Here is a 25048-nt window from a genome sequence, read left to right as displayed (position 1 = left end):
TTTTCTTTTTGTACCTCAGGCTCCATTTTTTCAAATGACCTGTCTTTAAGTTCATTGATTCTTTCCTCTGCCTGTTCAAGTGTATTCTTGAACCCCTCTAGTAAAATTTTTATTTTGTTCATATTATTGCTTTCCCAATTTCCTTTAGTCCTTTGAGTCTGGCTTCCTTCAGCTCTTTGAGCATATTTACAACAGTTATTTTAAAGTCTTTGTCTATTAAGTCTGATGCATGTGTTTCTTCAGGGGCTGTTTCTAGAAATTTATTCTGTTCTTTTGAAAGGGCCATGTTACTTCCCTGGTGGTCCAGTGGTTAAGTGGTTAAGAATGTGCATTTTAGCAAGCCTGGCATCTCACATTAAAATGGGAATAATTATGTTGTCCCTTGAGGATACAGATGCCTCTGTAAGCCCCTCATATGAAGCTGTCTAGTGTCATATCAAACCACAGGGGCTAGGTGATGGAGTTAGATGTGGGAGAACAAAAAGATAAGTATGATCTTGCTTCATTATTGCCACTTCTGGGCCATTACTCATTTAAACTTAAGCTAAAAACCATTCACAAGGCATTCAATTATACCAGTCTCTCCTCAAAACAGTTATCTTCCAAGATACTAGTCATTTCCTCACATTCAAGAATTTTTGCTCTTCTTTTCACAACAGTCTCTCTAAATGCTCCTAAACCTACCACCATTCTAGGAGAATTGCTTTAGTCTTGGAGTTTCTTGAATTCCTCAATCTCATTCCAGCTACCCACTTTTATGACTCATTATGAAGATAGAAGATCCTAAACATCAATATTTACTCATTGACAATAACCTATCCTTTGAACTCTCACATTCTTCTACTCCCTCTACATCTGTTCTCTCACTTCATGAACACTTCAGCCATAAACCCTCTTTTTGTTCTTAGTCTGTTAGATTCCTCCTAGATTAGCTTCTTTCTGATTTTCGCTTATATCGCAAAGCACATAATTTCAATTGCTTTAGTATGCACTTTCTGGCCACCTAACCAGAAATTCTTCTACTCTTCACTCTACAATCTCTTAATCCTGGATTTGGCCACCCACTTGTTCTACTTCTATATCAAGAATCTTGCTGAAAAAATAACCAGCAAACATGGATTGACACCACCAAAAATTCATGGTAAAGGCTGGATGCAAAATTTTTCTTCTTTCTTTTCTTTTTTTTGTCTTTTTTTTTTTTTGCAGTACGTGGGCCTCTCACTGTTGTGGCCTCTCCTTTCGCAGAGCACAGGCTCCAGACGCGCAGGCTCAGTGGTCATGGATCACGGGCCTAGCTGCTCTGCAGCATGCGGGATCTTCCTGGCTGGGGCACAAACCTGTGTCCCCTGCATCGGCAGGCAGACTCTCAACCACTGTGCCACCAGGGAAGCCCCTTCTTTCTTTTCTTAACTGAAGCTTTCATGTTTTTATTACCACTTTCAGAATATCCTAAAATCATTTCACTCAGTAGATGACCTTATCTTATATTTCACAGGAAAAAAATGGACTCTCATATGATAACCCTACTATTTTTTGTTTATTTGATTTTTTAAATTGAATAAATTTGACATGTAACATTTTGTAAGTTTAAGGTGTACAGTGTGTTACTTTGATACATTTATATATTTTAATAGGATTGTTGTAGTCATATTTACCACATTAAATAATTATAGTACAATATTATTATTTATATTCGTTATACTATGCATTGGATCTCCATGGCTTATTTACTACTTGTTACAAATTTAAACACCATCAGTCTTATCGGCCCCCCTCCAATTCCTTAGTAACCACCATCTTACGCTGTTTTTTACAGGTCTGACTTTTTTTAGATTCCAGATATAAGTGATTCATGATAACCCTTTTAACTTCCTGCCACCTCCACCTCTTATCTGCAAACTTATTTTCATTTGCAGCTATTTCTCTCTCTTGTTCCCTCCAATTCTTAGAGGGATAGGTGTTTCTCCTCTTGTTCATAGTAAATTCCTTAACCTATTTCTGAATCTCCAGCGACCAACTGGTTTTCATTGTTTTCGTCCTCTTACCTCCTGTCCTTCATATATTCCTTCACTCCATACATATAACTCAGAAATGTTATAAACATTCAAGGCTATGATGAAATCTGTTGTTCTATAACCTATATCTATAATCTCCAATTCAGAACTCTACCTAGGCTTTTAGGTCCATATTTGCAACCATCCATTGGACATTTTCACCTGTATGTCCCATAGGAAACCAAACCTAATAACTAAAATCTAATTATACATCTTATTTCCCAATCCCTTAAATCTGAACCTTCTTCTCCATTCTTGGTTTCAGCTCATCAGCACCATGATTAATCCAGTCTTCTCTTCCAGATACATGGGTATCATCTTAGAATCTACGCCATCACCCTAAGAAGTGGCCTACATTCAGATGCCACCTGCTTTTCATTCTATCTCCTAAATAAATCTTAGTTTTCTTCCCAAATTTATTCCCAATGCTTAATTTAAGTCCTCATTTTGATCGCTTGAAATGACTGCATTCATTCTTTCTTTTGTAAATTGAAGCATATGTACATATGTATTTAATATATATATAAATAGAAATATAATTATATATATTATATATATTAAAATGCAACTTGATGGTTGCCACTTATTTTTATATTCCTTAATCTTAGACCATTGCTTAGCATCAATATATGTTTGTTGAGTGAATTCCAGACTATTCTCTATCCTATTTATCCTCTATCCCACTGTCAGAAAGACTTTTCTAAAGCATATATTAAATCCTTCAATAAATTTTGAATGAGTAAGAATACAGTACAAACTACATAGTCATAATCATCGAGATAGGGCTCTAATCTACCTTCACAGCTTCTTTTCCTATTCTGCCCTATAGTTCCTTTTGGAGCCATAGGATCACCTTATGGTACATAAAACATACCATATATTCCCTCACTTCCAAGATTTTATTATATACTATTCTCTCTCTGCTTGCAGGATCCGTCTTCCCTAATTTACCCAACTCCTCCTAATATTAGCTAAAGGGTTGGGCTTAGTAGTGGGTTTATGATCTGATCTTTCCAGACTGAGACAGATGCCTCTTCTCTGTGCTCACATATTATCCTGCACAGATCTCTACTGTAGCACTTAGTATGCTATGGTAATAACCTGATCTTCCTTTTTTACTTATTGAAAGTTCCTTAAGGACATAAACTATATTTTATTTCAGTATTCTCAGAACCTCATTAAGGACCCAGTACACAGCAGACACTCAATAATGTTTCTTAAATAAATCAAAATATTTAGAGTTTAACATATAAGAATATATAGTATACATTTTTTCTTCCCCTGTTCTTGAGAAATGTAAAACAATATTTCCCTTTCCCCTCTTTAAGGTAATTGCTACTGTTGAGTGAAGGTTTCTTCCATAGCAGGTAAGAGATAAAATTACAAAAGTTTTCAATTGCTTACCACTGGCCAGTGTAGAAAGAGGAGGAGACAGAGAAATTCCTGTGTCTGCCTTAACCCAAGAATATCTCAATACTCCTTTTTGCTAATTCTGTGTTTCCTAACTTTCCTAGAACAAGTACAGCGTTGAAGTTTCTTAATGAACCTAATGGGAAAATAAGAAGAATAAAAGCTGGAAGTTTTTGTTTTGTTTTTTAAAAAGTGATTATGCCTTATACATGAACTGGAAAGGAAAAGAAATCCAAACTTCATTTCAATAATTGAGAAAGTGCCTGTCATCCCATCTCTGTTTCTCTTATGCACCCCTAATGAAGGCCTCTAGTCCATTAAGTTTACCTATATAACTGATTCTTTTGTAAATCAAAAGGAGAATCACAAAGAATAATGATAATTTCTGAGGAATGCAGTGAAGTATGTATAACAGCTAGTTTTATAGTAGATGTATCAAACGGGAAGGAGGAAGGGAATTGTGTAGTTCCTATATTTATGGAAGAAACTAAGAACCACATGGCTGGCATATTTCTTAGACTTCAGAATTTCACAGGCTAGTAAATTTTTTTTTTAATTGAGGGGACCAACATAAGATCCTCCACTTGCAACTGCCTGTGCAGGAATAATTTAACATAGCAGGCCTTAGGCTGTTTATCTTCAGAAAGGCCTATTTGCAAGGCTGGCCCTTGACAGCATCTGGGAACTTGATTTTTGAAAACATTTAAGTGATAAGATTCTAAATGCTGTGCCAGCCTACTTAGACTGTACCATGAGATTTATGGTGAATAACTACTTTCCTTCTGAGAATCTGAAATTTTGGTTGACAGAAGGTGCCTACGTAACCAGCCCTTAAAAAAAACCCAAGCTCTTGAGTCTCAAATGGAGTTCCCCGTACCAAAACACTGCAAGTGTGTTGAGTGAATTTTTGAAGATGGAGAGAGGGTGCACTCTGTGTGACCTCTCACAGGAGGGAAAGAGTGTAGGAAGCCTGCACACAGATTCCTCTAGACTCCACCTGATGTCTTTTTCCATTAGTGATCTGGCTGTGTATCTTTACAATGTCTTTGTAATAAATCTTAGCTCTGAGTATGACAGTATACTAAGTCCTGTGAGTCCTTCTAGAGAGTCGCAGAATGTGTGGGTGGTATTGGGGACCCCCAAAACACTAAGTAATGATATTAAACAAGCAAACAAAAAACTCTATGATCGTCATTCAATGAATATATATGTTAATAAAATTTTGCTCTTTATTCTGACAGTACAGAAACATGGAAACAGTATCAGAATAAAGGACAGAATTTTAAATGGAATAAATTTAGCATTGTAAGAAGTTCATTACATTATTCTCATTTTTCTCATTTTGCTGTAGACCAGTGAAAACCTTATAATGGACCAATAACAGACATGTACCTGGTAACTACTAGACCAAGTAATATTTGCCTGGGTATACCTTTCTTCCAATTTATTTCTTTTGAAACTGAAAGCACTAAGCAGAAGCTTTATGTGTACAGGAGTAATTTTTAAAAACTGAACATTCTGGTAAGTCACTAAAGATTTCACTGAAATAGTTGATTTTTAACTGTTACATTTAAAGAATAGAAGACTATTATAAATTAATAACAAATTTAGTTCCAGGATATTTTAAGATTTGTACAGTCCTCTCACCAGCCAAATAACAATGTAAAAAAAAAAAAACCAAAAAATAAAACTAGCTGAGATAGTAATACTTCTGACTTTCAGTCTGTCATTTTATTTAAAAATTATTTATGGAAGGTAACATTCTTATCTTTCCTTAAAACAATCACCTTAAAATGAATTCTTCCCACAGGTCACAATGTTTTAAAAAAAGATAGCAAATAAAAATCTCAAATTTCATCCATTAATATATCACTGTGTTTTCATTCTTCAAGGCACTTTTAAACAATATAATATTTTCCATTGCACAAGACTCAAATTCCATTTACCAGGGTAAATAACTTTCAAAACCAAAACCACATACCTTTTGCTGTAGTTCTTTTACTGCTGAATCTCTATCCATGCATGCCTGTCGAAAGGCTTCATAAGCTTTATTGAGTTGCTCACCAATGTTTTTGTCCATTCCTCTCTGTCCTGTAGCATCACTATAAATGATGGAGTAAATGACAGGTCTGGAAAATAATTGAAAAATTTAGACAGCTATTAAGTTATATAAATCTCATTTAAAAAATATACCTCAAAGACAGTTCTATATGGTTTATCATGAACATTATAGCACCAAGTACTATAAAGTTTTATGAAGGCAAAAAAGCCTCATTTAAAATCCTGATCAGAAATATTGTGAAACCTTAACTTCTACAATTTTTAAATATTCTTTACTAATGTTTAAGGAGCAATTAGGCTTCCAGTTCATAAAGATGCTACTTTGCAAATGGTATTCTATAAATGCAAGCTAAAAATGGAAAAATATAAAAAGCCATTTGTTATTAATCTTTATTACAGAAATGCACAACAGGATTAGCAATGTGAGAAGGGACTTCTTTTTACTAAAGGGACAGTTACTCCCACTTACAAGGTAAATGCTTGCTACACTGAAATTAGAGCAAAATTAAGTAGATAGATGTTTGTGGATAGAGTTCACACTGTTGTTATCACAGTGCAATTAAAATGTGTGAAAATGCTCTTATTTTAGCACAAAATCTAGGGAGAGCTGCCATTGGACTCTACATTAAAAAAGAAAAAATCACATCCCATCAGTCCTACCCCTATGCTCTATTAGTTTGCCAACTTTTTTGCTATTTCTGAACTACAGGTGATTTACTCAGTGGAGGTAATTGACTTTTACCATCTCAACTTGCATAACATCTCTAACGACATTCCCTAACTCTGAGCAGAGGGTCTTCTAATGACTGATTCTTCCTGTCAAGCTGTAAAAACCACACCACAGAGCCTTTCTCTTAATCCTCTGAAAGCCACAGAGTAGACAAAGTTCTCTATCAGTCATAGGGGATTTTGGGGGTACCAAATTATTTCACTCCCTTATGATTAGAAATCCTTCGTAAGAGTCTCTAACCTTTTATAACACCTTTATTTTATCTTTGGGTATACATGCTTTAAAAAACTTTCAGTATTTTACATTAAGATGTTCATATAACATAAATTCAACATTCTAAAGTATACACTTCTGTGGTTTTCAGTATATTCACAATGTTGTGTAACCATCACCAATATCTAATCACAGAACATTTTTATCACCTCAGAAAGAAACCCTGTACCTATTAGCAGTTAGTCCCAATTCACATCTCCACTCTATCCCCTGACAACCACTAATCTACTTTCTGACTCTATGGATTTGCCTAATTGGACGTTTAGGGTCATAAAATACGTAGCCTTTGTGTCTGGCTTTTTTCATGTAGCATAAAATTTCCAACCTTTATCCATGTTGTAGCATCTAACAGTAGTTCATTGCTTTTTATGTCTGAATAATATTTCATTTTATGAATATACTATATTTTGTTTATTCATTTCTCAGCTAATGGACATTTGGGTTTTTTCCACTTTTTGGTTATTTTGAATAAAGCTACAATTTGTGTATACATATCTCTGTGAACATGTTTTTAATCTCTTAGATATATGCCTGGGAGCAGAATTCCTGGGTCAGATGACAATTATGTTTAACTTTTTGAGGAACTGCCACAAAAGTTCCAGATGTTTCCACAGAAGCTGTACCATTTTATATTTCCACTAGCAACGTACAAGAGTTCCAATTTCTCCACATCTTCACCAATAACTGTTGTCCATTTAAAAATTATATGCTAGGATCCTAGTTGGTATGAAGTGATACCTCATCACAGTTTTGATGTTGAGCATCTTTACAGTGCTTATTGGTCATCTGTATATCTTCTTTGGAGAAATGTCTAGTAAAGTCCTTTGCCCACGTTTCATATATACATACATACATATATAATTTGTAATATTTTCTCCCATTCTATAGATTATCTTTTCATTTCTTTGATAGTGCCCTTTGACAAAGTTTTTAGTTTGATGAAGTCCAATTTATCTATTTGTTTTTTGTTCTTGTGTTTTTCATATCATATCTAAGAAACCACTGCCTAACCCAAGAGCACATAGATTTTCAGCTGCATTTCCTTTTAGAAATTTTATAATTTTAGCTTTTACATTTAGATCTTTGATCCATATTGAGTTAATTTGTATAATATGGTATGAGGTAGGGCTCCAGATTGATTCTCCTGCATGTGGCTAGCCAGTTGTCCTGGTATCATTTGTTGAAAAGGCTATTCTTTTCCCACTGAATGCCCTTGGCAGCCTTGTTGAAAATCAGTTGACCATAAATCACAATGCCCTTTTAAATACCTAGGTAATATTTCAGCCAGTCTTTCATTTTAAGATACTAAATACACTCCTAAGTTATTTTCTAGGCTTGATAAAAACAATTTCAAGGATTTTATTATGGGGATTACAGTGTCTTTACCTTGTGAAGCAATGAAAGAATGATATATTTTTTACGCATTCCACTTGAAATTTGTTTCTACTGCTACCTCTGATAGATGGAAAAGATGAAATACTGTTAGAATAATTAACATTGCCAGGATCTCTGACATACTATAGACACTATGGAAACATGCGTAATTAGCATGAACACAAAGCATCACTTTGAGTATTTATTTAGATACTATTATCATTCAAAAAATTGATTTAGGGTGGCCTAAAAAAACACACAAGATTAAAAATAAGTATATAAGCAGGAAAAGAAAAATAAGTGTAGGTAGCTACAGGGACTATAGTATACTATAATATGCTCATGCAGAAATGAGATGATTTAAGTAGCTAAGTGGCTAAGTTGTCTATCACTGTCTTAATAAGCTGCATATGTCATAACAAACTGTCAATGTAAACCACACCTATATTTATCTGGGACAAACAAGAGGCTTGAATTGGGAACCCATCTAGTTTCTTGTTTTGTTCTATCACTGACTGACCCTGTGAGCTTAGTTCAGGGCCACTAAATCTTTTTGGACTCAAGTTTCTATCTCTTCAAAACAAAAAAAGATGTCTGGATTCAATTTCTAAGAAACTTCTTTGTTCTACAGTTCTTGAGTCTGTGAATCTAAAAATGCATGTCTGTTCCATCAAGAAGGTGCATTCTTGCTTTTAAAAATGTAAATATAGTACTAAAAACAGCTGCATCATATGCAAGTAAATCATGTGCAGCCTTCATTTCAGTTCCTTGAATTAGATCACACAAATGTCACTAGGAAGACTTACTGAGTAAATTCCACATGGATGCATCCTATTTCCTGAAATAAGAATGTATGCTGGGGAGATATGATTCAGGTCACTACAACTAAATAAATGATACATTTAATTCCTATCTCACAACCAAGAAGAAAATTGGGTATTAGATCAGTGACACTGACCAGAGAAAAAGGAAACAGTCTCTGGGAACCAGCTAATTAAATTGGACAGATTTCAAATATTAACACCCTGAACTTTAAAGCCACTCGTTTCTCTATTTTTTCAAGCATTTGTTAAGTGTAAAATTAATTTCACAATCTAAGAGGCAGTCACAATTCAATCACATTTTGGTATGCCTTCTGCAAAACTTGCCAGGCTCCAGGGAAATGGTTTTATTTATAATAAACATGCTCAAACTCAAATCAAATGGCCACTCTCATCCCCTAAACCCAGGAGGTCCAAGCTAGAGCCAGCTCTGCCTTGGAAACGTTCTTCTAGCTATGGCTTCACTCTTTTAAATGTATTTTAAGGAAAGCCTTCCGTGGTAATTTATTTCTGGGTTTGGTTTACTGGTTTCCTCATACCACACAAGGAAAAACTTAACTCACTGATGCCCAAGACAGTATAGCTGGGTGGGCAGAATACAAAGCATCCCACCCCCAGGGTAATCCTGGCTTCAAGATAGTCCTGTCACACCCACCTCTATTCCTCTGACAGAAGTTCCTTTTTTCCTTTGGGTTGTTCCTGTAAGATGGAAAATGGAGGGTGGCAAGTTCCTATTCTGCCTCCCAGGTCCAGCATGTGCTTGCACAGGAAGAAGTACTACGAAAATCCCTGGGCATCAGGCTGCTTCCTCTTTCATTGATCCTTGTTCATAATGAAACTGTTCTAGGATAGGAGAATCAGCCTGCATGAGGGCAATAATTTTATTTTCCCTTGGTAAAACTTCCCAGCTCCAACAAAGGTGTGTCAACTACTAGGGCCAAACTTTGATTTCAGTAAAACATATACCATTATGATTCAATTAAATTAGAAAAACTGAAGTAATTGTCTGCTTAATACATGTAAGGCACTATGTGGGATGCAGCAAGGGGCCTTAGGGATAGTGCCACCTTAATGTTGTGTTCCTTTTACAAAGTTTTTCACCAGCTCTTCATTTCCTGTCACTCCTATTCCAATCTGACTCATAAGGCTCAGAGGAGTTACATGACCTGCATACAGCTACAAAGCTATAAGCAAGTGACTGGGACTATATCTTTGAAACTCTTAGTTCAAGGATTGTTTATTAAAGCCAGCTGCAAAGTATTCTCCTAGAATGCCATGATGGATATTTCATTCCATAAAACATTTACTGAGTGCCAACAAAAAACAAAGCCTGGGCTGGGCGCCACTGATGTAGTGAAAACAAAACAGACATGAAACCTACCCTGACAAAGGCACCATTAGCTGTAACTTAAAGAATATATCTGAGTACCTGGAGATATTTAAAGGCTAGGGTTTGGAAAGGAAAGTGCTCACATCTATTTATAAGGTTTAGGAAAGGCTTTAAGAGGTAGATGGCATTTGACTTGGGTTTTGAATTATGGGTAGGAATGACCTCACCCATTCCTTTTATTTGACTGTCAAATAGCAGTCATCCTTTCTAAAACAGGTTCCTGACAGCTATAAAGATGTTTTTTGGTGCTAGATAATATCCATTCTTCACTAAAACAGCCCAGGATTACATACATTTCTTATGCACTGTTCAGTTTGAATTTCCAGATCAGGACAACTCTGCAAACCTGAGACAATTCTTAAGTATAACAAATTATGGTTACTTATAGAAGTGATTAATTAGGCTACTGGCTTGTCCATGATGCTTGAAAAGAAGCAAGGGTAGTAATGAAATAAAGGACAAGTCCTATATCTGCTCTGGACCTCAATTTTCCTTGCTTTTAAAATGAAGGGGTTACAAGACATAATCTCCTTCAACTTTATGATTAGACAGCATTTCTAAACAAATACAGAGTACAGAAGCTTTTGCTTGGCAAATATAGTGATTTATTTTTCCTTATAAATGATATCATAGATTTAAAAGTTACAAGCCAGTTGATATGGTAATTCATTTAAAGATAGTGAGAAGTATGGAATACAGTTATATGGGATGTCCTAGAAGAGATATGATACTGTGAAAATATGTGATATGAAAATACATGATGTAACACTGTGAAAATTAATGACTTTATTTATTTAGTAACAATTATATAGTCACTCCTAACACTTTACCAGGTAGAATGAAAAAAAAGTACAGGCTTTGAATTCAGATCTCAAATCTGCAGTTTTCTAGCCATTTACTTAGCTTCTCTGAGTATTAGTTTTCTTATACATAGTTTGTAGGTTTATTGTGAAGATTGAGATCATATACGAAGCAATATCTGTTAACTGTTCCTCAATATCCATTCTCTCCTCTTCTAGTATTCCTGATTTTTAGCTGATGTGGTCATATGACTGTGTTCTGGTCATCGGCAAGTAAGTGTAACTTCCAAGACAAGCTCTCTTCTTTTTCCCTTTCCCAGTTGGATGGAATATTGTGGTTAAGTCACCTGAAACACTGTGGTGAGGGCAACACTTCCAGGACGGTGGAACAAGGAGATGTGGAACAACAAGAATGAAGATGCCCAGGTCCTTGACACTGTGGAGCTGCCAGATCAGCTCTGGACATCTTATACTTTGAATTGTAATACATGAGAGAAATAAAATATCTGTCTTATTTGTTTAAGCCACTGTCTTTGGGGGTCTCTCAAGAGAGGAGCTGAACTGTAATCTAACTGGCACAATATTCAAGACTGGTTCAGTGCTGAACACACAGTAGGTTCTCCTTTTTCCATGGGAAAGAGACAAACTCATAGTCTTTGCCTTATAAGCTCTAATTAGAGCTTATAATTTAGTAAGGCAGAAACACATGGAAATGATTAACCATATTAGCAAGTCAATTATAAATGTGTAAAAATGTATAAGCGTATCTTGATAGGTATCTGGGAAACACAGGTAGAAGCATTTGTAGGAACTGACCCAAAGGATCACTCAAGATTTGTACATTTCATTGTATTTAAGTTTTATCTCAAAAGAAGAAGAAAAGAAAGAACTGTTAAATAAAGAGTATAAGCAGGGAAAAGGCACAATAGAAGGAACAATTAACATGACAGGAACTGTGGAAGGCTTCACAGAGGATCTGACACCCAGTATTGGGCCCTGAAATATGAGAAGGATTGCAACAAGTAGAGAATGAGAGGGGAAAGAACATTCACTCTGAAAGAGCAGAGGTTCTGAGATATCACTAGTATAGTGCATTTAGGGACTGGTGGTGAGTACTGTATTTATGAAAGTAAGGTATATGTACAGACAGGATAGAGAGGTCAGGGTGCTAAGACAGGTGCATAGTCAGGGCCACCATGTGTGATTGTGCTGCAATGAAAGAACCCTATGGGTACCATTCATGTAGACCATAATTGCAAAGAGTCACACCCTAGAGTTACAGAGTGCACTAACTACGTAAACTATACACAGCAGATTTAGATACGGCCAGACTGCAGTAGACCTTGAATGTCACTCTAAGAAATTTAGACTTTAACTTGCTAACATTAAGGAATAATGAAGGATTGTCAAGCAGGAGATGGCTATGTTTTAGAAAGATTAACTGGATACCAGCAGGGAATATAAACTAATGAGGGAGAGAAAGTGAGGATATCCATAAGAAACTACTGCTGTATTCTGGGTGAAGGATGAGGGCTTAAACTAGAGTAGGGAAAATGAAAGATGAATGGATTCAAGAGACATTTTAAAGGTAGAATCAACAGGATTTGTTGGTCAACTGGATCTGAACAGACAAAAAGGAAGCATTCAGGGCCCAGCAATTCTGAATCAGTCGGCCTGGGAAGAAGTCCTATAATCTATATTTTAATAAGCAAAGTAACCAGGTTATTTTGTTATAGTTCACCAGCCATATTTTTCAAAAATTAGGCAAACAGTGATGCTAGTCAGCCACAGAGAAACAGGAAGAAATACTGAGGGGGAGAGGAGAGGATATTGAATTCAATTTTGAACAAAAGTGCTAACAGAGACATAATTAACAACAGTCAGGAAAAATGCACCAATTGAGTGATAATGAAATCTAAAGGAAGAAATGATGGCTAAGTATGCCTTCCCTCCTGCTTATATTCTTAAAGTTTTTAATGTCCTTTGATACTGGTTGACAATCAACCAGGCCAAAATCTTTTTACCAAAAAAGAAACAAACAAACAAAACCCTTACATTTTTTAAAAGAAAACAGTGGAGAGAGAAAGAAGCAATACGTGTTATTGTACCACTTTGTGTCACAAGATGAACACCTTTTTTCTCCCAAATATAAACCAAAAAAGAGGATAGGCCCACTGGACAACGTCAGAAGGAAAACTAGGATATGCATAAAATAGTAAGGCATTTTAGTGTAAGTCTGTTACCTTATATGAAGAGATTATTAGCCAAACAGGTAGGAATGTTATCTAACGTTCTGTTCTGTTAACCTTTATACAGTGTTAAATAACAAGAAAAGTAACTTTCTGGTAGAGTGTTTGAATGTGTTATTTTTCTTAAGTCTCTCTCTTCTACTCTACCAAATTTATGACAATGAAATAGTATTATTAATGATCTTTCACAAGAGTAGAACGTTTGTACCTATATTCTGGTTTTAATTTAAAAAGTGTGAAAAAATATTTTCAGTAATCTTAAAAAGGTCCCCCCAACCAGAAGAGACGACACAGGCTGCACCAGATTCATAAAGGGCAAAGTTGTTTTTGAAAAAGAAGTAGTTAAAATCTCATGAGTTAACAGATTAGGGGCCCCTCCAGCATCTCTGAGTCATTTACTAAATCATAACCACGACGAAAGGAGAGAGCTCTTCTATGAAAAGAGAATGAAACTTCGGGAGACAGAGGACCTTTCCACAAAAAGGCCTATTTTCTCTTAAATCGCAGTTGAAATTGCTGAGCAGTCACTTAGCCTTGAGAATATTACCAATGATAAACGGGAACAGGCAAAAGCCTACATAATTATAAGTTGTACTCTGTGCTCTTAATTACTAGCACAGAACTCTACTGGCTCTTCATACCCCTGCTTTTAATTTCCCTGAGGACACCTAAAGGCTGCTGGGCAAATGTTTGCAAGTCACAACTTGTCTTATTAGAAGTAACTGAGAGAACTCCAGTGAGAAAATAAATAAGGATTCAGAGATATCCAGATCTCCATTCCTAGTCATTCCCAAGATGTTTAGGTTGTGACTTTAAATGTATAATATAAAAGTTTAAAACCAGATACAATATTTTTATACCATGCAACACACTTTCTTACTCCTACTGTTGAATACTCCTGAAGACAGGACTAAATATCCCTGGGTAGCCTGACAAACCAACTTCTCAAACCTGCCTCTGTGCCAAAATTACCCAAATCTCTACTCTTTTCAGGGCCACTCCAGTTTTCCTCAAATGTGAATATTCAGATCTAGTTAAGTCCCAACACTTGTTATGCTACCCTACTGTGGAGGAACAAGAGTTTATTAAAAAATTTGATTCTCTGTTTCACTTCCTTTTGCATCTGGATAAAATAAAAAGATGCTATAAAATAAAGATTCCAAATCTTATTTTTAACTGAGACCACATCTTGTGTAAAATGTGTTAATTTCTCTCTTAATACAAGTCAGAGAATCAAAATTAAAAAGCCTAGTCAACCAAAGATAAAATCACAGCTGAAGTGCAGAAAACATGTCCAGTCTAGATATGCTTGTTGATGGGCGAGAGTGAATAAGCTGTAACCCTCTGTGGCCCTCAGTTCCCTCGCCCCAGTTTAGAATGTCTGGGTACAGCGTGCTATAGGACATGGGTTCCCAACCTGTCAGTACGTTAGAGTAATCCAGGGCAGTTTCAAAAAACAGATCAGCCATCCCTGTCCAAGACTTCTTGGATCATAATTTTTTTGGTGGGGGTGGGTGGTGAGGGGAGTAAGAGGGAGAAGCAAGTGTGAGAGATTTAGAATCACTGCCATAGGGGATCGCATCGTAAGTGGGAAAGCACTGTACTCCGTAAAACACTACACAAATATGCACCAAGGCAGGGAAATAGGCTTTCATAAAGTGTCCTTTTGTTCCACAGTGATCTGCTTTATGAACTGTTCCAAAAGAAATGTATAGAATTGAGATAGCAGTTACTAAGGTAGATGTTCTTTAAAAAAAAAAAAAAAAAAAGGTATTTTGATACTTTAGCAGATGGTCCAGAGCAACAGCGCTCTTGTTGATCTTGGTTCCATGAAATTTCCACAATTCATCAGTCTATGTGACAACTGTTTTCTCTATTAATGGAAGAGACACCATTAATGGCATCTGCACTGAACTTATGCTGAAAGAGAATTCTGAGTGTGACCAGAGCTCTTCTCCCACCAAGCAGTCCTTATAACTTGATTCTACCCCTACCAATACTCTAAATCATCTCAATTCTATTTAAATTCTCTAACTATCTACAGATAGTTTAGAAAGGACATAGATCCCAGTGCCATGCCTTCAATCTGAATAGGCACATAGCTATGAACCAGAAGGACAATCTTAGTCTTATAATTGAATGGGAAGCTTCCCAACAGTGGTGGTGGTTCCCTATTTCCTCCTGGGAAGCATTAGGGACAAGGGTAGAGACTGACACCTGCTGAGGTAAAAATTGCTTGCTGCTTTATATAAACTACCTTATTTTAATGTTCCCTTTCCAGATAAGGAAACTGAGCTTCAAAAGGTTAAATACGTTGCCTGAGGTCAACGAATTAGAAAATGGAAGACCCAGATAAATCCAGGTCTCTTTCATGTGAAAGTCCAACATCCTAGCTCTTTTCACCCTAATTTAGTTTTTATTTTATTTTTAATCAAAGCATAACACATCTACATTTTAATGAGTAAAATAACTTTATAAGGTTTAAGAAAAACAGTAGTACCTTACTCTCCTCCCTTCCTATTTCCTGCTTCACCTTGGCAACAATTTTCAGCTCTTTTGGTTGATTCCTCTTTTTTTAAAAAATAAATTTATTTTTATTTTATTTTTAATTTTTGGCTGCGTCAGCTCTTCGTTGCTGCACGAAGTTGCAGCGAGCAGGGGCTACTCTTCATTGCGGTGCACGGGCTTCTCATTGCAGGGGCTTCTCTTGTTGCGGAGCACAGGCTCTAGGCGTGTGGGCTTCAGTAGTTGTGGCACGTGGGCTCAGTAGTTGTGGCACGCGGGCTCTAGAGCGCAGGCTCAGTAGTTGTGGCGCAAGGGCTTAGTTGCTCCGTGGCATGTGGGATCTTCCCTGACCAGTTCTCGAACCCGTGTCCCTTGCATTGGGAAGCGGATTCTTTTTTTTTGCGGTACGTGGGCCTCTCACTGTTGTGGCCTCTCCCGTTGTGGAGCACAGGGTCCGGACGCGCAGGCTCAGCGGCCATGGCTCACGGGCCCAGCCGCTCCGCGGCATGTGGGATCTTCCCGGACCAGGGCACGAATTCGTGTCCCCTGCATCGGCAGGCTGACTCTCAACCACTGCGCCACCAGGGAAGCCCAGGGAGGCGGATTCTTAACCACTGCTCCACCAGCGAAATCCCTTTTGGCTGATTCTTTTTGGTATTATCTCTGTATCTCTAAATAACATGCTAATATTGCCACTACTGATTTTTCAGTTTTACTTGTCTTCCCACTATGCAAAATAAGGATTCAGCTCTCTTTAAAATCTCCCCTCCCTTTATATCCTCCCCATTCTCCTCATATAGTTATATCCTATTTTTTGGTTAGATTTGCATTCTACTTTAACTTTCTTATGACTACGTAATGCTATTCACTGTTGAGCCATATAATATACTATGGTTCCTTTTCCTTTCCTGAAGAACATTTTTCCTGAAAAAAACTTCTTGTTTTATTTCTTATTATCATTACTACAACTCCTCAATCCATTGAGACACTTCAATTATTCTATCAATTTCATCTACTTAGAAGAATCTCTCCTTGAGCTTTCTGACTTGCTCAAGTCTAGATTTGTTGATTTCTATGTCTAGAGGAAAGCCTTCATCTTGAGACCTTCTTTCAACTTGAATTTGATGATTCCCTTTGTTCACCACTCTCTCTAGCTGAATCCCTCATTTTCAGTATCCCAAATCTTCATCCTTCTTGTTTTACTCCCCAATTTGGTGGAGTAAACCCTCTAGTAGCTTCCTGATAAAGTGCCTGCAAAGTAAATTTTTTGAGACCCTTTATAACTGAAAATATCTTACCCTCAGATTTAACTGATAGTTTGCCAGGTTAAGAGTTCTAGGTTGGAAGTAATTTTTCCTCAGAATTTTTTAAGTTTTACTAAGCTCCCTTTTATTTTTGTTGAAGTGCAGAGCCATTTTGATTTCTGATCTTGTACTTAACCCATGTGGAAGTTCACCCTTCAGTTCTTGCAAATTTTCTTGAATAATTTTTTGGGCAATTTCATTCCTTCTGTGTCCCTTTCTGGGACTCCTACTAACTGGATGTTAAATTTTCTGAGGTGGTACTCTAACTCTTCCCACCCTCCTCTTCTTTATTTGTTTGTTTATTTATTTATTTTAGCTGCATTGGGTCTTCATTGCTGTGCGTGGGCTTTCTCTAGCTGTGGCGAGCAAGGGCTACTCTTCGTTGAGGTGCACGGGCTTCTCATTGTGGTGGCTTCTCTTGTTGTGGAGCATGGGCTCTAGGTGCTCAGGCTTCAGTAGTAGTGGCATGCGGACTCAGGAGTTGTGGCTCGTGGGCTCTAGAGCACAGGCTCAGTAGTGTGGTGCATGGGCTTAGCTGCTCTGCGGCATGTGGGATTTTCCTGGACCAGGGCTCGAACCCATGTCCCCTGCATTGGCAGGTGGATTCTTAAGAAGTCCCCCTCCTTTTTTCTTTTTTGCGGTATGTGGGCCTCTCACTGTTGTGGCCCTTCCCATTGCAGAGCACAGGCTCTGGACGCACAGGCCCAGCGGCCATGGCTCACGGGCCCAGCCGCTCCGTGGCATGTGGGATCCTCCCGGACCGGGGCACGAACCCGCGTCCCCTCCATCGGCAGGCGGACTCTCAACCACTGCGCCACCAGGGAAGCCCCCCTCCTTCTTTTTAAACAATCATATCTTCCCTTATTTTATAGATAAAAATATCTTAAGCCTGTTGTCTTTGACAACCAGCATTATGATACCAAATGATACCTAACCAATCCTGAATAAAAAGTAATAATCAAAGAAAGTAGTGGTGCTTTTGGAGCTCCACTGAGGCTGTAGGTGTATAAGCCAAACAATGTTCTACCACCAATTGCCCAGTTCAACCAGAGCAGCTCAACTATGATTAGTTATATACATTGGGATTTCAAGTTTGAAAAGAATCACAGGCCTAAAGGTAGATTTCCACAACCTCCACCCCTAAAATGATTTATAAATCTTTAACAAGTCTTTTTGTCGACAAGTAGAGAAAACTGTGGGTGATTTAGTAAGTAGTAAAAGGTTCTCTGCTGGGTTTCCCCCACTGCTGAGACTATTCTGCTTCTGGGTAAGTGTTCTACCAGGGTTCACACTTGTGGTAAGAGGCCAGTTTAAATCTACAGAAGCTTCAGGATGGGGGAAGGATCACATAGAGTAACTGTGACATCTTCCACTCTGCCCTAGAAAAGAAAGTCACCTGCTTTTCCCAACCCCTCGGGGTATGAATAATAATAAGAGTTCATATTCTATCTCAGAAAAGTTACCATCTTAGCAAACGAAGAGGTGAGTAAGTGAGATACATCCTGTCTTTTCTCTATCTTAGCTCTATGTTTGTGCCTCCTCACTCACAAAAAGCAACAGAAGCAAAAAGCAGAAAATAAGTCAATAATGTAGTATATACACATAAATAAAATAACATCCTCTGTCTTAGATGGTTAAGGTAAACCTTTAAAGACACTAAAAAGTATGTGTGTTTTCCTTGCTTGAAGAAAGGGAAATGGAAGAGAACTGTCACTCCTGACATTTACTTACGATCATTTCCCACTTTTAAGAGAGTTCCATAACACAAGCAGCCAATTCCCCAAAATGACAGCTTGCATTTCTGTTCTCACTTTCCAGGTTGTAAACTTCGGTTATGGATATACCCATAGCACACAGCACTACACTGTTACTGTGTTCCAATCAGGCAGCTAAAATAATAGAAACTTAAATATAATAGATCCAGCAGTGTCAGAATTTGGATTTTGTATTTTTTTCATAAGCTGGATTGCTAAATGCATCAGGATAAACAAGGTAAGACAATCCCACTGATCAAACCAAAAGCTCCCCAGACCAGGTTCTCCACTTTGCTGGATGTTAAAACTTGGTGAAACTTTTTGTGCTATCTTCTAAGAGTTAAAAGAAGACTTTTCAGCCAAAGACCACACCCAGAGTCTCAGCTTTGCCTCATTTCCTTTTTTATCTCCAGTAGGACCTCTCTCAAACTGTTTATCAAATTCTGTGGGTTGAAGTGCAAAACTAAATAGTATTAACACCAAAGAGGAAATTAGGCATGTGATGTTCTACCCATCTGAGGTGTACATAAACACTGCATTACTCAGCTTGCTCAGTCCATGTAAGGGGTATCCTCTCTTCTGAGTAGGGGCCATATTAGAATCTGGAGATGGGGGAGAGGGAGTTATTAGTTAAAAATGGCTATTTAATATTAAAAATCTGTTTTCATAAATCATATAAAGAAAGGCTCTACAGAATATTCTTGGATGGGGAAAACTGCAAGAGAAAGTTTATACTCAGTATGAGAAGGTGTAAGAGAGGACTCTGGGAAGGAAAGCACATATCTCCTAGGAGTTGTGGTATTTTAATGTTAATAAAAAAGGAAATACGGATTTTAAAAGGTTGAAAACATCGATATCAAGGGAAAGGCATTTTTAGTTTAGGGATAGCAAATATATAAAATCATGAAATTACATTAAAGTAAAAGCCACATATTTATTAACTATAAATAGTAAAATCACTTAAATATCCCATAAGAACAGTTGATCTTCTTCAAGCAATTTAAAATAGTATATTATCTTGAAGGGACCTGAGTCCCTGATTTCTGTCCTTAGAGCAAGTCATTCTCCACAGCAAAATGACCTGAGTGCGTTTATTCTGCTGCTCAAGAGAACAATTCTCCATACCTCATTCTACTGCAAATATCTCAAGCATTCTTATAACTTCAACTGACTATGTAACCATCAAAATGGAACTCATATTATTTTTCCTAGTCCACTCAATTTCCTATAATTCCTTACAGCAATGACTTGAAAGACACACTGTTTTCACTGTTAACGACCTATTTTCAATAGACCCTTCTTTTTCGCAAAGAAAAAGTATTGGTGGTAAGTGAAAGCTATTACAGATCATTGGTGCTCAAACTGTTTACTCTCATAATTTAGTAATGATAATTACCATCATAGAGAGTGTATCTCTGAAGGTAAAAGGAAGAAAACTCAGGTTACTGTCCAGGACATTTTCCCCATGAGACAAATAATTACATTGTTATTTACTTCCCAAACTTTTTTCTTAAAAAAAAAAGTAAGTCTCTTAGGGATGTTTTTCTTGATTGTACAATACAACAATGTGAATACATTCAACACTACTTTAAAATGGCGAAGATGGTAAATTTCACCACAATTTTAAAAAATGTTTTTATAAACTAGGGATTGAAAACCTATAACATATGCATTACTAGGTCCCAAAGGCTTGTTTTCAGTTGCAGAGGCTCTGGTACCACTGCCTGTTCCAATCCTCCTCAACTTTTTTGAACAGCTGTCAAACATTGCATGTAGTTCAAAAGACTCTGTACACTAATTAGTCACCCACCCACAAGGGAGTTCAATACATATTCTCTCTTATCCTTTTTTGAAAATGATTCAGAATCTTGGTCCTGGACCAAAAAGAAATTTGGTTACCTATTCTCAGTAATAGTCTCCTCTTTCCCTCTACCCATGACTGAAAACCAAAGCAGCAAGCATAAGAGATAGCATGGGAGGAATGGCAGCCACAACATAAATCCAATAGAAAATAGAAAATAAAACTTGGCTTGACATAATTAAACACAACCAAGTTGAAATTGAACAGTTAATATTTATTCATGCTTAGAAAGGTGTTAGAAAACAAAAGGATAAATAGTAGGAAGAGCTAATCAGCTAAAGCATAAGAATACAGTTCAACAAAGGTTTGAACTGCACAGGTCTACCTATCCACAGATATTTTCAAGAGTAAATACTACAGTACTATATGATTTGTGGTTGGTTGAATCCCTGGATGTGGAACTGCCAGTATGGTGGAACCACAGATATGGAGGAACCTTGGATACAGAAGGCTGACTGTAAAATATATGCAGATTTTCAACTGAGCAGAGGGTTGGCATGCCTAACCCCTGTGTTGTTCACGGATCAACTATAGTTAGAATAGTGAAGTTTTACATGAATAGGCTATCTATTTTTTACCATTTCCTTACAGATAATAGGTATGCTTTTAAAAATCATGCAAGTCTTTATTTATTTAGGGCACACCCCCCAAATTATGCCAATAATTATTTGTTCTAGATTAATAGATGATAATTTAAGATACTCAAATATCCAAGCATTGAATCATAATGCCTATATTCTTCTGTAAATAACATTTATGAGTGTCTTGAAGTCTCCTCCACAGTTCACAGATGTATACTGCTAAACTGCATTATCTAAGGTAATAGTCTTGAAAGTAATCAAAAAGTACTTGAAATAATCATTTATAAAAGTTAGTAACTCTACCAAAGATTACATAATACAGTAGTATCCACATATTAACAGTAAACTGTTAGCTGAGTAAAACGGTGGGCTTTGGTTGGATGCTTTGTATTCCTTAGAAGGCAGCCCTGTTCTTACGTGTGTGCACAGGCCATGTACATACCTAGACTGTGCTACTGATTTTCACTTCATATTAAATAAGTAAAAGCATGCTGAGCTTGCATATTTTCTCAACCACTCATTTTGAAACTCCCCTATGGGATTTGGCTAGAGTAGAATGTCAGCTTGGTTACTACCTCTAAAGCAAGAAACTTCCTGGCAAAATTGGGAAGCTGATGACAACAAAGTAAAACTGATGCTTTCTCAGTTGAGTTTCCCTCTTAGTTTCTTTCAGGGCATAGGTGAGCTTGCCCATGTAGAAGCAACACTCTTTCCTTCAAAAACTGGAGTAGAGAAGAGAAAAAAACAGTAAAACACTTTATTATCGGCCTCAGTCTACCTACAGCATTTTCCCAGAACAGGGGGAAAAAAAAAAAAGGTGGGGGACAAAAATAACCAGGATCAGTACAGCAGTTCTTCTTTCTTAACATTATTGGTGTTTCACACCCTTTCTTTTATAAGGATTTACTCTAAGGAGTTTTTGTTTGTTCGCCTTTTAAAGTTCTGGACCTTTTTGCTGAATATTATTGCTGTTTTTAAGAACGATGTACAATTGACCCTTGAACAACATGGGTTTTAACTGCATGGATACCCTTACAGGTGAATTTTTTTCCCATTAAATATATACTACAGTAATATACTGTCTTCAGTTGGTTGAATCTGAGGATGCAGAACCTCGGACATGGAGGGCTGACTATAAATTACATGCAGATTTTCAACTGCTAGTAGGCTCGGCACCCCTAACCCCCAAGTGTTATTCAAGGGTCCACTGTACTTTTGGATGGGTTCATGAGTGAATTCTTTCAGACCTTCAAATAGAGAGCTCTTAAACTGTATTTAAACTACCTCAGAGCAGAGAAAGAAGGAACTCTTCTCAATTCTTTTCAGAAAATCAGCATAGCCTAGATATCAAACTCTGCCAAAGATAACAGTAAAAAGATAACTACAGATGAAACTCAATTACTGGTTTTAAATAAAAATGTGACCGAAAAGAAACCTATATGCTTAAATATTACACAATGACCAAGTGTAAGGTTGGTTCAAAAACTAGAAATCAAGGGTAAAAATGAACTTATTTACAAAACAGAAGTAGAGTCACAGATGTAGAAAACAAACTTATGGTTACCAAGGGGGAAAGGGGGGTAGGGATAAATTGGGAGATTGGGTTTCACATATACACACTACTATATATAAAATAGATAACTAATAAGAACTTGCTGTATATAGCACAGGGAACTCTACTCAATGCTCTGTAATGGCCCATATGGGAAAAGAATCTAAAAAAAAAAGTGGATATATGTATATGTATAACTGATTCACTTTGCTGTACACCTGAAGCTAACAAAACATTGTAAATCAACTATACTCCAATAAAAATTAAAAAAAAACAAACAAAACAACAACAAAACCCCTAAAAATCTACTAAAACAATTTGCCATTCTAATAGGTCAAGGAAGAAAAGCACATGATAGGCCATGATAGATGCCAAAATGCCGTATGACAAAACTCAACTTCTACTCCTGATAAAAATGTTTAGTTAAGTAGTAATGAAAAGACATCATCTTGACAACAAGAAATATACAGACCAAATGAACATTCAACATCTGTTAGTTAAAACTGCTCTCCAAGTGCTAGCCAATGCAAACAGACCAAAAGAAAAAACAAAAACAAAAAAACCCAACTTAAGACACAATCCAAAATCCATTCCCTGCAAAAATCCCAGGAGCTAGAAATATTAAAGACACTTCCTTGATAAATAAAATTATTTGAAATTTACTCTAAAATTCATATTTAATGATGACAGAGTAAAAACATCCACAAACTAAGAAATATGATAAGGATGGCCTGAATCAATGTTATTATATATCACTGTTCTGGAGAAGCTAGAAATTTATTAAACCAAAGAAAGAAAGAAGTATAAAGAAGGAGATAAGATTATATTTAGATGACTGTTTTCCTAGAAAATTCAAGAGAAAAAATTTATTACAACAAATAAGTTTAGAAAGTTGGCCAGATATATAAATTATCTACATACCAGTCACAAAATATTAGTGGATGGCTAAAACCCCCCCAAAAGTTATGTTTTAATGAAACAAACAGTTTACTTTAAATTTTACCTGAGAAGAGAACGCCATCACCAAGGATATTTTGAAAAAGGCAAATGAAGAGGGACTTGCTTTATGAATTACTAAAAAGTGCCTAATTAAAGAGATTGGTATTTGTATAGGAAGAGGCAAAAAGAACACAGCAACAGAAAAATCCCCCCAAAAAAGACTCATGTACAGGTGGAAATTTACTATATTAAGGTAGTATTTCTAGTCAGTTGGGAAGGAATTGATTGATTTCAGGAAAAATGGCTAAACCCTACCTTAATACAATGTACAAAAATAATTTTCATACGTTTTAATGAGTAAAGCATACAAAACTATAAAAAGAAGTAACAGACAATACAGGAAAATATTTTAATAATTTTTGAGTAAGGACAGCATTCTTAAGCGATACAAAACCTGGGCATTTAAACCAAAGACTGATAGTTCTTGAAAATATTTGCCATATAATTCACAGAGGATTAATATATCTGTATCCTAATGAAATACAGATAATTTTGTAGAACAAGGGCAAAATATATAGACAGGCCATATCAAGAAATGGTTAACTACATATGGTACATCCAGGCAAAGGAATACCATGCTGACATTAAGATAAAGTAGCTACATGTGGTAAGATTTCCACCATATATTTTTCACCTGAAAAACCAGATAATAGAACTGTATGCGGATATAATCTCATTGTCATAAGAAAGCGAAACAACATGTTTACGTACACATAAGAGAGATGTGGAAGGCGTTGGAGTACCTGTGGTTGGGGAGAGAGCTGTGAAGGAATTACATTTTCTGCTTTATGCATGACTATCACCTTAGGGTTCTCCTCCCCTCCCTAATGAGAGGGGCAAAATAATTTTTCAGCAGAATACAGAGCTTGCTTCTCTGCTACCTCTCGGTTTGTAATGTGTATTCCAACCGTGGTAGGGAAGCAGATCACGTTATTTTCCTTCACTGTCATGTCATTTCACTTCCTTTACTACCGTTTCTCAAAATATAACTTGTCAAAAGAATCTGAGATAAATGACACTTTACATAGCAAAGGCTGCTCTACTTCTGCTTGTTACAGCATAATAAGAGACACAAAGACTCTTTGGTTTGAGTGTCTTCCCCCTTCTTTCTTCACTTCGTGACAAGCACAGCTTGTGACACCCGTAACTCGTCGCTAGTCAGTTTACACAGCGCTGGGGATTCCACCTAACGCCCGGTTCCCAATGCGGGCAGGGTTTGCTTCTGCTCTTTCCGCCTCAGCTGTCTATTCTCTCCGTAACCCTCGGGGAAGTTACCCAACTTCTCATTGACAAGGCTATGATGACACCCCACAGGAAAGCTGAGTGCGGA

The 25048-nt window shown here is 36.8% G+C and overlaps 1 protein-coding gene across 6 annotated transcripts in view; it reads right to left on the bottom strand.

Moving 5' to 3' along the window:
* TANK (TRAF family member associated NFKB activator) overlaps nucleotides 1-25048 on the bottom strand; it is a 91413-nt gene that overhangs the window by 50129 nt on the left and 16236 nt on the right. For all 6 annotated transcript variants that reach the window (XM_059053789.2, XM_067026167.1, XM_067026168.1 and 3 more), the window contains one exon: nucleotides 5446-5593. In XM_059053789.2, coding sequence (XP_058909772.1) covers nucleotides 5446-5544 — 99 coding nt within the window. In that variant the 5' untranslated portion in view covers nucleotides 5545-5593. The remainder of the gene's footprint in view (nucleotides 1-5445; nucleotides 5594-25048) is intronic.

Source organism: Kogia breviceps, chromosome 2 (genome assembly GCF_026419965.1).
Source record: "Kogia breviceps isolate mKogBre1 chromosome 2, mKogBre1 haplotype 1, whole genome shotgun sequence".
In the NCBI taxonomy this organism is placed as follows: domain Eukaryota; kingdom Metazoa; phylum Chordata; class Mammalia; order Artiodactyla; family Physeteridae; genus Kogia; species Kogia breviceps.
This window is presented reverse-complemented; position numbering and strand designations above follow the sequence as displayed.